At 53.2% G+C, this 17,217-nt stretch overlaps 1 protein-coding gene across 1 annotated transcript in view; it reads left to right on the top strand.

Annotated features, from left to right (window-relative positions):
- ATP2A3 (ATPase, Ca++ transporting, ubiquitous) overlaps positions 1 to 17,217 on the top strand; it is a 48,852-nt gene that overhangs the window by 27,733 nt on the left and 3,902 nt on the right. Inside the window, exons 13-21 of the mRNA XM_010006059.1 lie at positions 8 to 169; positions 264 to 484; positions 1,122 to 1,324; positions 1,426 to 1,511; positions 2,084 to 2,217; positions 2,631 to 2,748; positions 3,526 to 3,643; positions 5,581 to 5,653; positions 6,825 to 6,883. Of these exons, the coding sequence (XP_010004361.1) occupies positions 8 to 169; positions 264 to 484; positions 1,122 to 1,324; positions 1,426 to 1,511; positions 2,084 to 2,217; positions 2,631 to 2,748; positions 3,526 to 3,643; positions 5,581 to 5,653; positions 6,825 to 6,883 (1,174 nt within the window). The remainder of the gene's footprint in view (positions 1 to 7; positions 170 to 263; positions 485 to 1,121; positions 1,325 to 1,425; positions 1,512 to 2,083; positions 2,218 to 2,630; positions 2,749 to 3,525; positions 3,644 to 5,580; positions 5,654 to 6,824; positions 6,884 to 17,217) is intronic.

Here is a 17,217-nt window from a genome sequence, read left to right as displayed (position 1 = left end):
GGGCGAGGACGTGACAGGCAGGGCCTCCACGGGCCGGGAGTTCGACGAGCTGCCCCCCGAGGCGCAGCGCCAGGCCTGCCACCGCGCCTGCTGCTTCGCCCGCGTCGAGCCGGCGCACAAGTCGCGCATCGTCGAGTACCTCCAGTCCTTCCACGAGATCACCGCCATGGTCAGTCTGCCCCAACAGCTCCCCCCCCCAAGGTCTCTTCTTCTTCTTCTTCCCCCCCAACCCTTGGCGCCCCGTTAACCCTGGCTTGGTGCAGACAGGGGACGGTGTCAACGACGCCCCGGCGCTGAAGAAGGCGGAGATCGGCATCGCCATGGGGTCGGGCACGGCCGTGGCCAAGTCGGCTGCCGAGATGGTGCTCTCTGATGACAACTTCTCCACCATCGTCTCGGCTGTCGAGGAGGGCAGGGCCATTTACAACAACATGAAGCAGTTCATCCGCTACCTCATCTCCTCCAACGTGGGGGAGGTCGTTTGGTGAGTCCTGCCAGGCTGCCCTTGGCTGCCTGTGATGTCCAACGTGGGCACCCTGGGTGCCAAGCCGAGCAGCTCGTTGTTCCCCAGGGATAGAGGGGTTTTCCTTTTCTGGTTTTATAAACCCCAGGACCTGTTGAATTAAGACATTGCCTGTTTAAGCCCGTGCCAGTGTCTAAGAGGGTCCAGGTGTTTGGGCACAGGCTGTTGTCACCAGGTCACACTGATGGACTTTGCAGCTCTCCCTGTCTCTGTCTCCTGCCCATCCTGGACCATAAATCAGTGCTGTCCTCAGCGACGTGCTCACAGCCTTGGGATGGTGTGGGCACCCTTTGCCCTTGCATTCCAGCAGGGGTGTTTGTGCAGGCAATGGGAACCCACGTAGCCATGGGGATGTCAGTGGTTGGGTTTCAACCGCAGAGCACGTTGTTTAATAGCAACAGGAACAAACTGTAGCTGCAAAATTCAGCCTTGGACTTCAGGTTGCTGACTGAGGGGTTCATCTGCAGGACTTTGGGTGAATCCAGGTTGGGTGTCTGGACCTAGGGTGCCTGCTTGCTCTCCCCGTGCATGACACAGACACTTCCTCTGGCTATCCCAGAGCTCATTTCAATCAGCACCTCTGGAATGTTCCCCACAGCATCTTCCTGACGGCCATCCTGGGCTTGCCTGAGGCCCTCATTCCCGTGCAACTGCTGTGGGTGAACCTGGTGACAGATGGTCTGCCAGCCACTGCCCTGGGCTTCAACCCTCCTGACCTGGACATCATGGACAAGCTGCCCCGCAACCCCAAGAAGCCCCTCATCAGTGGTTGGCTCTTCTTCCGCTACCTGGCCATCGGAGGTGAGCACCAGTGGGTGGAGGATGAAGAGAAACATGGGGTGCTGTGGGGCAGGGGGTCTCCTGCTGGGTGCTGGGGGTAAGGGTGTCTCTCTTGGCCGCAGTGTACGTGGGCTTGGCCACCGTGGGTGCAGCAACCTGGTGGTTCCTGTACGACGCCGATGGACCTCAGGTCTCCTTCCATCAGCTGGTGAGTCAGGAGGGGAACGAGCTGGTGTGTTTGAGCAGGTGGGTGAGGGCATGAATTCAGGCACTGGGGTCTCCCCTTTCTTCTGTGGTTATGGGGGTGTTCCCAAATCACTGGTGAATTTAAAAAAGAAAAATTCTCTCCCTCAAAGCTCACGTTTCCAGCCCTGCAACCACCTTGGTCCAAAGAAGCTGAAGGCAACTCCTGTACCTCACCCCACAGTGAAAGGGTCAATTTTTACATGACTGTAGGTCTGAACAAGGTGATGGGGAGGCAGGTGCCCCAAAGTGTCACGTGTGATGGAAGGTGTAGTCTTGATGGAGACGTGTGTGCTCAAGCACCTTAGTAACAGCCCGTGCAAATCTCTAAGCCACAATCCAGCCATAGCTTCCCCATCTCCAACCACAGCAGGAGCTGGTGCGTCAGTTGTGTTGATCCCTCTGACCCATGGGATGTTCAACAGCATCCCTGGTAATCCAGGTTCACCACGTGTCCCCAACCACTCGCCCTTTTCCTCCCCTCCCCTGCCTTTCCCGCTGTGCTGGGTACTCACCAGCGGTTTGTTGTGCCGACAGAGGAACTTCATGAGGTGCACCAAGGACAACCCCATCTTTGAAGGGATTGACTGTGAGATCTTCGAGTCCCGATACCCAACCACGATGGCTCTGTCTGTGCTGGTGACCATCGAGATGTGCAACGCTCTCAACAGGTAGGGTGGCTGCAGGGTTGCTCTGTGTGCTCCCCATGGGACTGATTTCCTGCAGCACCTCTTTGAGCATCCTTTGGTGGAGCTGAGGGCTTTGCTTTGACTCAGCAGAGCCATTTGGAGTGTCCTCTCAGCAAATAAGCTCTTCCAAGCCAGCCTGCTCTGTTGACAGAGGTGGAGGAAGGGCTGGATCTGCATCCTCAAACATTCTGGCCTTCTAACAACCAGCCCTAATCCATGCGTGGCTGATGGTGTTGAGATGGGTGCCTAGATGCACATCACAGCAAAGCCAGGAGCTCAGCTGTCTGGAAGAGAAGAGCTGCAGCACCCATGGCCCTGTGCCTTGGAGAGCAGTGGGAAGGCCCAGGTCAGAGCAGGAGGTCCCTGGGGCTAAGGATGTCCTCTTGCTTTTGCAGTCTCTCTGAGAACCAGTCGCTGCTGCGGATGCCACCATGGCTCAACATCTGGCTGCTAGGGGCCATTGTCATGTCCATGGCTCTGCACTTCCTCATCCTCTACGTCAAGCCCATGCCTGTGAGTGCCTTCTGCCACCTCCAGAGACAGTCCAGGGTGTTCCTCCTGGGGGTGAGGACACCCCCTGGAGCAGCCTTTGGGTCTGGAACCTTCTGGGTTGGTTGTACCCAGCATGTGCTTTCAGGACCAGGTCCTGTGACTGGAGCCAACATGAGGACTGGGAGTCACCCTGCCCCACTGAACCTTTACTTAAGTCAGAAGCTCTCCTTTTAGGTGATGCAAAGGGGTGTAGATATCTCCAGGAGATGACTGAGTCCCATCTGGAAGCATCACCTCCCTTTGCAGCCCAAGGCTGGCATTGCCTCTGTTGATGCCAAAGGATGCTTAAGGTTGGATGGGGCTTTGAGCAACCTGGTCTAGTGGAGGGTGTCTCTGCCTGTGGCCAAGGGTTGGAACTAAATGATCTTCAAGGTCCCTTCCAGCCCAAACCATTCTGTGACTCTATGAAGTGGGTGACTGTTCCCAGGATGCTTCTTGTCCCTTGTCCCCTGCTAAGTGCCTATCAACATGTGAACCTGCAGTCCTAGCTTGGGCCTCACTTTTCCCACCTGCAGGAGTTGTGAAGGACATGATTTTTGACTCCTTTGGGCCAAGAGCCAGCTAGGCATGATGACAGGCCTCAAAGAAATCCTGTTCTTTGGGCTGTCTGGATCCTCCCTCTTTGTACCTGGGGTGTCCCTTTCCCAACCTGTGCCATACAACAACTTGACCTTTAAAACAAGTGAAAAAAAAAAAAAATCCCACCTATTGACACATCCAATCCTTTCCACCTTGCAGCTGATCTTCCAAGTCACCCCACTGAGCTGGCCACAGTGGGTGGTTGTGATGAAGATCTCCCTGCCCGTGATCCTGCTGGATGAAGGACTCAAGTACATTTCCCGCAACCACCTGGAAGGTGAGTGTGATCTGCACCCACTGGGCTGTGCTTGCTCTGCCACACTCTGCTTGGGGTTGCTGGTGGCTTTGTGGACACCTCGCTCACCTCTTTGGCTCATGGGGTGGCTGCACCTGCACGTTCATCCACCCTCTCTGCAAAAATGGGGCTTGCTCTCCTCCCCCCCGTCCTTCCTGGTGCCGCCAGGCAGAGCAGCTGGTACTCACCTCTGCTTGAGATGCTCCTGTAGGAGCTGGAGCACGAGATGAACCTGCCACCTGTGTTCATCCAGCTCCTCTCAGACCTCTGGGAACTGGATCCCTTCTCTTACAAAGCAAAACAAATCCAACACAGGTTTCTAACAGGAATCCTGCCTTTTTTTTCCCCTCAACCTTCCAGACCTCAACAGACCACCCTAATCTTGTGTTCACTACCTCTGTTTTAAGATCAAATGTGTTAGAAACTATTTTGAATGGGCTTGACCTTGGTCAGCACCATCCAGGATGTGTCCCATGGCACACGTGGAGGAGAACCAGCTCCTCTGACCCCAGGGCTGGGGTTCCTGGGTGCTCTGGGCTGTGAAGCACCACACGTGGCCGGGCAGGGCTCCAAAGAGCTGATGGCATCTCCTGTTTCTTGCAGAGATGTTGCTGTGGGTGACATCTGGGTGCTGAGTTCAACCTGCAGGTTTTCCTGGCTTGCTGGGCTGCAGCTGCCCAGTGGTGCTGTGGGGTTTGGCCCCTCTCCAGGAAAAGAGATGGGATTCATGTTTTCCGGGTGTCTTTGCCCCAGCAGTGAGAGCAGGGGGCAGAAGGGCAGGAGGGACACTGTCCTTGCCCAGGGAAGATGTGGTGTGGCCCTCAGGAGGGGGTGCTGATGAGCAATATGAGTGTGTTCTGGATGTCCTTCCACAGCATCACCCTGCTTCAACTTTTTCACCCCCCCTTAGGCAACCAACATCTTCTCAAACCCCTCCTCTTACCTTCAGCCTTTTAATAATGACCCAGGAAAACTGCAAAGCCACACTTGCCTCTCAGGGCATAGGGCAGGTCCCTCCAGCCCTGGCAGGGAGGGATGTGGGGCTTCACAACAGCCCTGTTTGGTTTCTCATGGAGCAGAACCATGCAAAAAGCTGGAAATATGGAATGGGAAATGATTACAAGCAGGAAACCAAGCAGCTGCACCCACCATCATGCTGGGGGTGCTCATGTCAGCTTTGCTTTCTGGGCTGAACTGCTGTGGAACCGCAGCAGCTGCTCAGTGAAGCCTCTGCTGAGAAACACAGATGCAGAGATGCAGAGTTCCTGGTTTTACAGACCAGACAGAAATAGTTGCTGCCTTATTTCCTTGAATTGCAGCATCTCTCAACAGACTGGAAGGTGCTTTGCATCCTCCAGATCTGCTTTCCCATGTGGTTCCAAGCCTGTAGCAACAGTTCTGTGATGTGGCACTGGGCTGGGGTGTAGGAGAGCTGGTTGAATTCCTGGCTGTTGCATCCCATGCATGCCCTCAGTCTTCTCTTCACCATCTGTGAGCTGGGAATGAGTCTTTCTTTCTCCCACACTTTGCATTTCTCTCTAAACACTCAGTGCTGCTGGAGGAAGAGCTTTTCTTCAGCTCTGCCAGTGCAGCTCCCAGCACAGCAGGGTTTCTGGCAGGGGTACAGTGCTTTCCAGTCCCATCACACCAGCTCAGTGGTTTCTCCTCCCATGATGTGCTCCCAGCATGATGGGACCTCTGAGCCACCCTCATCCTCATGGTCACCATGCTGCAGAGGCTCATGGGTCACTTTGTGTCTCACCCAGCAAGGGGTTCCCACTTAAAGATCCCACTTAAATCATCACCCTTGAAATCCTGCATCTGCCTAAGTCCTCTGGGCTTTGAAAAGCAAACCAAAAAACCCCTCAAAAAGCCACTTCTCAATGGGGTATTGTGATTTTGTTTTTTTTTCTCACCAGACATTCTCAGGACAGTAAACCACACGTGGAGTGGGGAGCACCAGTTGAAAACCTGCAGGACTCCAGACCAAGGGTTGGTTTTCTTATGTGTCTCATCCCCAAACCTTATATTCCCAAAGTCTTGGCTATGTGCAGTGGGGACCTGCTTGGGCCTCCTTTGGGTGAACGTGGCTTGGAAAACCAGCTGATAATTGAGCCCAGGGACCTCAGAATCACAGAATCATTGAGGCTGGAAAAGACCTCGGAGATCATCAAGTCCTGCTTTGTACCTAGAGAAGTTCTCCTTTCCCACACTGGCCTCTGTGTTTTGCTTCAAAATAAGGTCTGAAAAAGCCCATGAAGCAGCTGTTTGTGTGGCAGCTTTGGCCAGGGGCCAGGCTACTGCTTGGCTGCTGGGAGGCAGTGCTTGGGGATGGTCTCCAGCTTGGGACCTTCTGAAGGATGGTCAAGGATGTTCAGTTGAGGGATGGAAATGTCTGGCTCCAAATTCTGCTGATTCAGGTTTTGCATGGAAAAAAAATGTCTCCTTTGATCAGATGTAGATAAGTTGTGTTTCCATGACGCTGGATTTTCCTTGTCCTTGAAGCAGCAGAAAGCTGGGACACTGGAGTCTTCCCAGTGCTTTACATTCCTCTCCTCATCATCCCCGTGGCTCCTGGCCTCTCCTCTTGCCTGTGTCACTGCCTTCCTCCATCTCAGGCCCTTCCAAGGTTTCCACTGTCTCAGTTCTGGGATGTGATGCAAGTGCTCAGCTAGTTTGGCTTGGTTGGACCTGCAGATGTTCTGCCCAGGAACATGGAGATGTTATTCAAGACCCTCTCAGGTGTCCATCACACAGATGGCAGATCACACACTGGCAGACCCCAAAGGGTTGGCCACCCTTTATGGACCTCTAATCATATTTGTAGTGTTTACCATCCTCAACACATGTGTGTTGCTTTCTGAGCCCTGTGACCTGCAGGCAGAAGGTTTCCAGGCATCTGCACCAAGACCTTGCAGAAATCTCCTTTCTGAGTGATTCCCAGAAGGTACAAAATCCAGACAGGACACTGAGATAACCCCAGTGCTCTTGGCCTCCTGTGCTGCCAGCCTTCTGCCATCACCTCCCTGCTCCCATCCAGCCTTCCTGCACCATGCCTGGGACTCCTCATCTTCACCACCTGGAAGGGAATGCATAGCAAGAATTGGCTCCTCGTGTTTTGTGGCAGATGAGCATTTGTGCAGCTGTTGCTCCTCACTCCCAGTGAGGACAGCAGCCCCTGGCTGCATTTGCAGGAGCTGAAGGTGGTGGCCACACCTGCAGGTAGGTACCTGTCCCCAGCAGGTGCCTGTCCCCTCCTTGGCCCTGTGCTCTGCAGCCTGGTGCCAGTGCAGCTGCTGTGCAGGTGGGGCTGCACCCTTGGGCCACCATCTGCACCCCCAAGGGAGATTTGGAAATTTGGCCTCTTATCTGCAAGGTTAGCTCCAGCTTCCTACTGGAGTGTCCTCCCAGAGGCCAGAGGTGCAGGGACAAGTGGATCACACCCCCTGCCAGCACCGACCCAGGCTCCACCAACCAACCCCCTGAGACAGCCCAGAATCTGCAGGGACTAAAATCTCAAGTCTCCCATCCCCCAAAAAAACCCTCCAACGTGTAGCAGAGAGGAACCACTTGCCCTCACCCTCCTGGGGTGGGAGGAAGAGGAGGAGGAGGCAGTCCCAGAGCCCTCAGAGCAGAGGGGCTGCTGCAGGCACCCGAGTTCCCTGGGGAGGAGCAGCTGCAGAGCTGGGAGCCAGCACCCAGGGCTGACCTTTTAGGGAAATCTCTGCAGAGCTGCCTTGGCTGGGCTGGGGAGGAATGTGTCCCCACGGGCCAAGTTGTTTGCTTGAGCTCTGGGATGCTTGGGAGGAGAGCAGCACTGCACCTTTCCTTGCTGGAATCCCTCCAGAGGGGATTTTCCAGCTCTGCTGACTTGTGGGGGGGTTGGTTTTTAATTCTTTATTTGCATTTCCTCCTCTCTTCTGGTTGGTATTTCTTTTGCCTGCCTTTGCCACACGGCAGGAGTGGAAGAGGAGAAGGTAGCTGTGGGTGCTGCTGCCCTGGTGTTGTGGAGGGATGGGAGGAGGGTTTCCCTTTTTGTTTTTTCTCCTGGGTTTGGGGTCTCAGCTGAAGCTGGGATGTTCAGAGCAATGGAGGCTGCAGCACTTCCCTCAGTGGAGGGAGAGAGATCCAGGCTGGCAGCTGGAGCCTCCATCCCTGCAGCATCACCTTTTAGGGGAACCCGTTAGGAGGGAAGTCAAAAGCAACGAGGATAAACCTCCCCCAAAGCCTCTGCTGTCCCAGGGAGGAGCAGATCTTGCAGGAGATGAGCTCGTGGTGTTAGTTTGCAGGTTGGCAGGAGCTGAGGGGCTGTGACAGCCCTGAGAAACGTGGTGGGAAGCAGGATCTGTGTGGATCGTGGCTGCCCCATCACTTGTAGAATCTCAGAGCCATTCAGGTTGGAAAAGCCCCTCAGGATCACCCAGACCAACCATCATCCCTGCTCTACAAAGTTCTCCCAGGCCCCTCAGTCCCCCCTGCTCCTGTCACCCGTGTGCAGGGAGCAGAGCTGGACGTGTCGGAACCTGCAGCCTGTTAGAGCCAAGGGGGGTTGGACCCTCTGCTGACCATGGATCTGATGGAAACACCAACCCACCCTGTGCCAGGGGGTTACTTGAGGCCTGAGAGCAACGTTTTGAAGAGCACCCACCGTGGTGAAACGCTGGTGCTGCAGCCATGTCCCCATCCTGTCCCTGTGCAGCAGCCACCCCTGGTTGCAAGCACCGTGTGGCTGCCAACATCACCTGCCCAGGGCTGGCCCACTGCTGGAGAGACACCCCTGCAACTTGGAGAAGAGGAATTTTCATCCTTGCAATGACATTTCATCCAGCCTGGTCACAAGAGTCCCTGCTTCTCTCCAAAGCCTGGAGTGCTGAGGTCATCCCATTGCTGCCATTGCAGCAGCCAGTTTTATCTTGGGACACGAGGGCTGGGCTCTCCAGCCAGCACTGGAGAGACATGTTGGCAGAAGCTTCAAAAAAGGGTTGTTATTTTTTCCCCTCTCTCTCCCATCTTGTTTATGAATTCCTGGGCAGCTGTCAGCACCAGGGCTGGCAGTGGCCACAGGGCCTGGCTGGGCACCCCAGGCAGGACCCTTGTTTGTCAAAGAGCATGAGATGTGTTGGGTGATGAAGGGGAGAGAAATGTGGTCGACAGATCCATGATGAGTGGCTTTTCTAACTCAGAAAGTGCTGCCTTCTGGGTGTTTGAGGTTTTTTAAGGAAAAAAAAACAAAAACACAACAAAAAACAACCCCAGCTTTTTCTGTGCAGGCAGAAGTGCCAGCAGGGTCTGTCCCAGCCCTGGGGACACTGCTGGTGACTGCTTGGAAACTGGGGATCTAGTTGGTGAGAGACAAGCCCTGGCAGGAATTTCAAGTAGAAGACCACATCTGAAATGTTGTGTCCACTTCTGGGCTCCTCAGTTCCAGAAGGACAGGGAACTGCTTGAAGGAGTCCAGGGCAGAGCCACAGAGATGCTGGAGGGAGGGGAACATCTCCCTGCTGAGGAAAGGCTGAGGGAGCTGGGGCTGTTGGGCTTGGAGAAGAGGAGACTGAGGGGCCACCTCATCCATGGGCACAAATCTGTTCAGGGCAGTGTCAGGAGGACAGAGCCAGGCTTTGTGCAGTGATGTCCAGTGACAGGACAAGGGGCAGTGGGTGCAAACTGGAGCACAGGAGGTTCCATGTGAATGTCAGGAAGAACTTCTTTGCTGTGAGAGTGCCAGAGCCCTGGGCCAGGCTGCCCAGAGAGGCTGTGGAGTCTCCTTCTCTGGAGACATTCCAACCCCCCTGGCCACGTTCCTGTGTGATGTGCTCTGGGTGCCCCTGCTCTGGCAGGGGGGTTGGGCTGGATGGTCTTTCCAGGTCCCTTCCAACCCCTGGGATTCTGTGATTCTTCTTTTGGACCATGTGGTGCCTGTTACCTTCCATGTCCATGTAGAAGAAGGAAGGAAGGAGGGCAGCCCTGGGACTGGGGTACCAACAGCAGTGGGTGGATTGGTCCTTGCTGTTTGTTCTTAGGACAAGAGGTAATGGCCTCAAGTTACACCAGGAGAGGTTTAGATTGGGTGTTAGGAAGAATTTCTTCACCAAAAAGGTTATCAGGCAGTGGAACAGGCTGCCCAGGGCAGTGCTGGAGTCACCATCCCTGGAGGGATTTAAGAGTCATATAAACAGAGAAGGTGGGTATATGGTTTAGTTAAGGACTGGTCAGTGCTGGGTTAAAGGTTGGACTTGATGGTCTTGAAGGTCTTTTCCAACCAAACTCTTTATGTGATTCTGGAGGTGTCTGTGGTTAAAAATGTAAGCACAGGGTGTGTAAGTGGTGTCAGCCCAAGGAGCAGTATCCATCTGGCTGGCTGCAGCAGGGATGGGGCTTTGGGGTGGGCACAGGGATGTGGTGACCTTCATCCTCTCTGTGCCGCTGCTTCCTTGCCCAGTACCTTTCTTGGGAGCAATGGAAAGGGACCCCTGCCTGTTTTCCCTCCCCCTGCTGCTGCCTGCCTGGCTCCCACTCATCCCTCCCCTCCTCCTGCAGTGCTGAGCCCTTCCTCCAGCATCATCCTCCTCCTCACGCAGCCTGAGCAGCCACAGCCAAACCAGCTCCGTGCAAACAGGCTCCCAGGGACCAACCCCTCTTGCTAACAAAACCAGGAGCTGCTTTACTTCCCAACCCTCACCGAGACTTTTCGGACCCTCTTTTATTTTGGTTGGTTTGGTTTGGTTTTTTTTCCCTTCCCCATTTTGTTTCAGAACAGAGCAAGAAATGAATGACACGAAGGAAAGGCTCCTGACGAAAGGATCCCTCCCTTGTCACTCGGACTGAAGCCTTGCATGTGTGGCCACCACCAGAAGCCAGCAGGACATGCATGTGTCCCACCATCAGACTGATGAGGGTGAATCGTCCAAGAGAAGAAAAAAAAATACTGATTTTTGTTTTGTTTTTTTGGTTTTGTTTCAGAACAGAGCAAGAAATGAATGACACGAAGGAAAGGCTCCTGACAAAAGGATCCCTCCCTTGTCACTCGGACTGAAGCCTTGCATGTGTGGCCACCACCAGAAGCCAGCAGGACATGCATGTGTCCCACCATCAGACTGATGAGGGTGAATCGTCCAAGAGAAGAAAAAAAAATACTGATTTTTGTTTTGTTTTTTTGGTTTTGTTTCGTTTCGTAGCTTTCTTTTTTTTTTTTTCCTGTACATAAGAGTGCAATGACTGGACAAGCTGGCCAAGAGGGTTTGGGGACAGGGCTGTGTGTGACCCCACGGGGTGGTAGCACAGTTCCCTGGGGGTTTGTTCCTGCCAAATTGGAGACCCTCTTTCTAATTTCCCCCCTGCCCTGAGCAGGTGAGCTCAGGCAAGGTGACTTTCCTGGGAGGTGTAGGAGGGGAGCTGGGGTTTTTGGCAAGGCAAGGGCAGGAGGCTGCATCCCTGAGCCAGGGGGGGTGTGAGGGCAGCTCGTGGGGCTGGGAAGGGCTTGGTGATGGGGGAGGGCTGGGCAAGGAGGCAAGGGGGCCGTGGGCTGGGGTTGCCAACCTTCCACAATGTCCCTGGTGAAGGGTTGTGGCTGCTGTGCTGAAAACAGCCCCAGAGTGTGCTCATGGGGCTGGTGGACGTGTGTTTGTGCACCCAGGTTGGGTGTTAGTGGCAGAAAGTGAAGTTCTCCCTCTTTCTCAGGGTGTCCTGGTTGATCCCTGTGATCCCCTGCCCCTCCTCAGGCTCATCCTACACCAAAGTGAGATGTAGTCTTGTCTGTTCTCCTCCCTCTGATGTCTTGTTAGATCCCATCTGCTCTATTTAAGCCATAGGCACCTCCCTCCTGGGGGCAGCCCTTGAAAGCAAAGCATGGGGATGACCAGGTTCCACATTCCTCACAGCTCCTCCTGGTCACACTCTCTGTACTTGGTTGATTTTGAACCCTTTCCCTCAGAAGAGCAGAGCTGAGTCCTTAGGAGCATGTTCATGAGTTCCTGTCCTTTGCCTTGGAGGACATGGCTGTCTTGCACAGGGTGTCCTTGTCACCAGTGATCCACCTTCCAGGTGGGATGAATGTATGCTTGTACATAACCTAGTCCTTCTCCAGGAGCAGGGTCTGGCCTGGCATTCCTTCTTGGAAGGCACCAACTTTTGTTTTATCCTCTTGGGATTTGTCTGCAGCAGGAGTGACCCAGGCTGCAGGGAGCTTGTGGAGCAGGAGAGGATTTGGGCATCCAGGAAATGGATCTTTCTGCCTTGAGCTGCATCAGCTGAGGAGCTGATAGTGGGTGATTTCTTCTCCAGCTCTCCAAGTCCTCCCTCCTGTTCTCCTTATGTTCCCCTCTGATCCGTTTGGATAATACTCAGTTAGCCAGTCCCTTCATCTTTTCCTTTCTCTTACATTCCAGCAGCAGCCCTGGGGCCAGGCTCTGGGAGAGAAACTTTGCTCCTTTGCTGTTGGATTCTTTTCTGACTTTTTGCCCTTGAAAGCTCCCATTGCTTTCCTGTTTTTCTTCCACTTGGGCAAGAGCTTCTCTTCCTCTGTACCACAGGTGCCAAGCATCATCCTTCCTTTCTTTTCTCCATCACCAGCATTGAAGATGAGCAGAGCCCCCAGACCAATGGGAATGTACAGAATTGTTATACTACTGAGCTGATTTAATTGTACAGAAAACCTTGCATGAAATGTTGTTACTGTATTTAATATATAATGTATTCAAGGAATTTTAATATGGAGCTCTTTAAAAAAGATCTTTATAGATACTCTGTGGTTAGAAGATTGTTGCTGATTATTATTATTATTATTATTTTTTAATATTATTATACTTTGTCTTGAAGAACTTTGGTTTTTCAAATGTGTTATGTCAATTTGGTTTAATTGCTGATCCCATAGGGCAACCAATTCCTCTTTCAATATTTTCACCATGGATGAGAGTCGCCCTGGCACAGAGAAGCAGGGCATGTCCCAGGTACTGCTTAAGCCTTCAAAAAAAAGGCTTCAGTAAGACTGAGGCCTCAAGAGTGTGATTTGCCCTTCCCTAAAAGGCTGGAGTTCACCTTCTCTTAGTACAGATCATCTCCAGCTCTCTGTGCAGAGAAAGAACCAGCAGGAGTTTAATCCAGTACCAGCTCAGTGACTCCAGAGGAAGTTGCTTTTGTGCTTCCCTGAGGCTGAAAACCAGTTTGGGAGAGGCTGGACTGGATTCAGAGCATCCCAGCACCACTTGTAGGCATCTCCCTGGGACATGGTGGCCTTGGTTCCTTGTGGGGACCTGTTTGGTCCATCTGCTCTGTGTTACACCATCTGAGTTAAACTTGTTTCCATGAGCTTCAGGTCTGCTGGTGGATGATTCATTTTACCCTTAAGGGCTGGTGTGGGGTTATTAATTTTACCCAAATATGTATGTATGTGGAAAAAGTGGGTTGGGTAAAGGTCCCTCTGCTGAGCACTGAATAATGGATGGGGGGTCTCTAATGTAAGGAGACCTAAAAGGGAAAAAAAGGAGAACTCTGCTTTGGAGCAGAGGTGAAAGAATGAAACTCACTGGCTGGTAAATTTCTGCTGGGTATTTTTTTTTTTTTTGCTGGTAATTTTTTTCTCAGCCTCCCCTGGCAGCAGAGAGCTGGGTGTGATTGCACCAGGCATCCTTCTAGACCTGCTGACAGAAAGGCTGGCTGGAAAGGTGTCAAGTTTCTTATTTATTGTTGATGGAGATGCTGAGCTTGTTGTTTTGTCACTGATGGAGGTGCCAGGCCTGTTGTTCTGTCCCTGCTGGAGCTGCCACCCAAGCCTGGGCAACGTCCACCTGGTTGTGCAGTCCTTGGGTTCTGCCAGTTGTGAGTTACCAAAACTCCAGCAAGGAAGAAACCAGAGCTCTGGCCCAACCAAAGGCTTGTTCTTTCCAGCACCAGCAAATTGCATCTGCTTTTGGATTGTAAACCTCTTCATCCACCTAGAAAACAGTGCAGGGAACCAGCACTGAGGAGCCCGGAGCAGGTGTCCCCCTTGGCACATTCCCCTGTCCCCTTCTGAGCAGTTGACCACATCTCTCTCTCTCCCCCCATCCTTTAATCCCTTAGAATGCAGGTTTTTTTGGATTACAGAGGCTTCTCGATCAAATATTTCAACAAAGAAGAAAAATCTTGGTAGATCTAATGATTTTTCCTCTGTGCTTTGGGGAAGGGTCCAGGATAAATCCCGGCATCGTTACGTGTTGCGGGGGTGTCACCAGCTGGGAGCTGCCAGAGCCTGGAGCATGTTCTTCTCCAAACTGGGAGATCCCAGAGCCAAGCCCATCACTTGGGGATCAGGCCTTGTGTCTTATTGAGGCACCCAACGTGGGAGATGCACGTTGGGTGGGGCTGGATTGCCCAAGAGCTTGTTAAAAAAAGGCAGCTCAAGGGCAAAGCCTTGGGGATCCTGTTTTGACAACGGAGTTTAGGGGTTATGTCCTTTTGAGTTGGATTTGGATGGTGCCACCTGCAATGTCTGGAGTTTTTAAATGAAATGTAGGTCTTTTCCAGCAAAACCTTGAGCATCCATGGGTTGCTGGGCTGGATCCTCCCTGCACAGGGAAGGAGCAATGTGGGATGCCTGGAGGAGGACAGGTGGGATGGCAGCGTGGGGTGTGTCCCAGCGCTTCACACTCCTTTCTCCAGGGCCAGGTGACAGCTGAGGTGGGGGTCCCACCTCCCTGGGGCAAGAACCTGGGGGCTCAGCTCTGGGCAGCAGCTGTGACAAGTGCCTTGTGCTGGTTTGGGATGTTGTGTTGTTGTGGCCAGTGGCTGGATTAGCTGTTTCCCCTGCGGTGCGTGATCCTGGCGGGAGGGGTGTTGGAAGAGGAAGAAGAGGGATCTTCTTCAAGGCCAAGAAGTGCTGTGGCCCATGGTTTTCTCCTGTCCTGTGGCCACTGTACAGAGTGGCCACAGAGTCTGGGGGAGGTTTTTGGTTTGTGTATTTGAGACTTTGGCACTGTGAAGATGTGGTGGGGGTGTTTCTGATGCTCTGCTCAGCCAATGCTGGGTGGTACCACCAGGCACTGGAGAAGCCAGGAGGAGAAGGGTCAGGCTTTGCTATATGGGCTTCATTCCTCTAACAGCCTCAGATCTGGGGTTGAACCAGAGTCTCTGCTCATGGTGTGGGTGGCAGGAGTAGCCAGAGGGGCACTGGGACAAGTCAGCATCAATTTTTGGTCCCTCTTTGTATGTCCCACCCCACAAACACTCACCAAGTAACTCAGCCTGACGCTGGCCCAGTTGGTGGGAGATGTTTGTGAGGTTCAGTGACCTTGGGATCATCTCACTCCTGAAGCTCAAACACAGGAGTTCCCAACACCAACTGTTCAGTCTGTGGGTTGTGGTCCATACCTGGCACAGCCATCACCTTGTATGAAGGCTGATGAGGTTCAGTCCCACCTGGGCTTTTTTCCCCACCTCTGCAGTGGCACTTTCTGGCAGGGCTTGTCCCCAGTGTGGAGATGGCCCCAGGGCTCAGAATTTTAGGGTGAAGGAGAAGAGCATCACCCTGTGCAGAGGTTGCAGGGCACGTTTTGGGTTAGGGTTTGCAGAGCTGCAGTGAGGAAGGGGGGCACACAGGGTGACTTGTACTCCCTGGTCCTGTCCTTTTGGTGCCGTTCAGCTTGTGGTGCGAGGAGGGCACGAAAGGAGCCTCAACCTGCTTGTGCCTGGAGTGATGGGGACGTGGGTGCTGTGTCCATCCAGACCCTTGGGAGCAAGAGGAGGGTGACCCCTGAGGGTGTCCTCCATGGCTTCAGTCTGGGAATACACTGATTTGCTTTCTTTTTAAACATGAGGTGCCTGAACAGCCACGTCTTAGAAACCTCCGAGTTTGTGCTTCGTAGCGAGAGGTGAATCATTATATCTTGGGGCGGGAGGGTGGGAGGGGGTTCTCTGAGGGGCACAACTGAAAGAAACGAGGTTTCCTATTTTATTATATGAGAGATATTTTTCCATGAAATGACCACTTCCTGAATCATGTCTTTTGTCAGGCTGTAAGTAGCCAGGTGTGCTGGGAAGGTGTGGGAAGGCTCCTCGTGGTCACATCCATACGATCCACTCTGTTCACACCCTGTTGGGCTGATTTGTTTTATACTTATGAAACGACAGAAATAAAAGCCATTTTACTGGATGACTCTGGAGGTTTTGGCTGGTTTGGTGGTTTCTCTAGGTGTATCTTTTTTGTGTGTGTTTTCTTGCCCCATTTGGGGGACATTTGGGAGCCCCTGGAGCTGTATGGAGAGCGTGAGGGCATTCTTCAGCCCTAAAAGGAGCTGTGCTCACCAGATCAGGATTTCTTGTGGGTTTTCAGAGCAGCCAAACTAGAAATGGAGCTGAGTTTGTCTCTGGCATGGGACGACAAAGGCAAAATGAAAGGAGTGGCATGATGTGACTGTTGGGAATTTTTTAAACTACCAGTTAATTGGCTCTCGGGGCACAAGAATACAAATAACAGGGCTAATTTTGACTGTAGCCAGAATAGTCCTCACCTTATCTCCCCCAGCTGAGAGAGGAGGTTTAAATAAGCCCTGCAATGACCTCCAAAGGAAATAATTATTAAATAAATAATAGTTAAATAACTTGGACTCCTCTAAGGGATGGCACAGGGCCTTGGGGCTGTGTTTCCATCTCCACGTTGCCCAGGGCTCTGCCCACGATCATGTCTTGAGCAGAAGAATCCTGCTGCAGCTGTGGATTGTGTTATGGAGCCAGTCTGGGTTTCTGGTAAGATCCACTCGTGGTGCAGTTTTGGGATGTGGCCCATTCTGCTCCTTCTGAGTGCTACCAGCAGGAGAAAGGTGCTGGAAAGGGTGGCTCAAAACCCTGGGAACTTGAGGGAGGTTCCAGGAAAACACTGATTTTTGGAAAGGGACATTGGTCAATGGTCTCCAGCTGGTCTCCAGTGTTGCCACATGAAGACCACCATGCTGGAGGTGACCCTCAAGCCAGTCCCTGTCCCAGCCCCTCCTGAGGGTGCAGCACCGTGTCAGCACGGAGTGGGGAAGGCAACCCTGTGCCAGCTTCCTGGAGTTCAACAAGGCCAAGTGCAAGGTCCTGCCCAGGTCAGGACAATCCCAGGCACAATTACAGACTGGGTGGAAAATGAATTGAGAAGAGCCCTGAGGAGAAGGACCTGGGGGTGCTGGGTGATGAGAAGCTCAGCAGGAGCTGTCAATGTGCCCCGGAGCCCAGAACCCAACCCTGCCCTGGGCTGCATCCCCAGCAGCGTGACCAGCAGGGCCAGGGGGGGATTCTCCTCTGATCCACTCTGGTGAGACCCCCTGCAGGGCTGGGTCCACTTCTGGGGTCCCCAGTACAGGAAGGACATGGAACAGTTGGAGCAAGTCCAGAGGAGGCCACAGAGATGATCCCAGGGCTGGAGCAGCTCTGGGACAGGCTGGGAGAGTTGGGGTGTTCAGCCTGGAGAAGAGAAGGCTCCAGGGAGACCTTAGAGCAGCTTCCAGTGCCTGAAGGGGCTCCAGGAAAGCTGGGGAGGGGCTTGGGACAAGGGCAGGGAGGGAGAGGACAAGGGGGGATGGATTAAAACTGGAAGAGGGGAGATT

Source organism: Chaetura pelagica, unplaced genomic scaffold (assembly GCF_000747805.2).
Source record: "Chaetura pelagica isolate M959 unplaced genomic scaffold, ChaPel_1.0 scaffold49, whole genome shotgun sequence".
Lineage (NCBI taxonomy): Eukaryota > Metazoa > Chordata > Aves > Apodiformes > Apodidae > Chaetura > Chaetura pelagica.
This window is presented reverse-complemented; position numbering and strand designations above follow the sequence as displayed.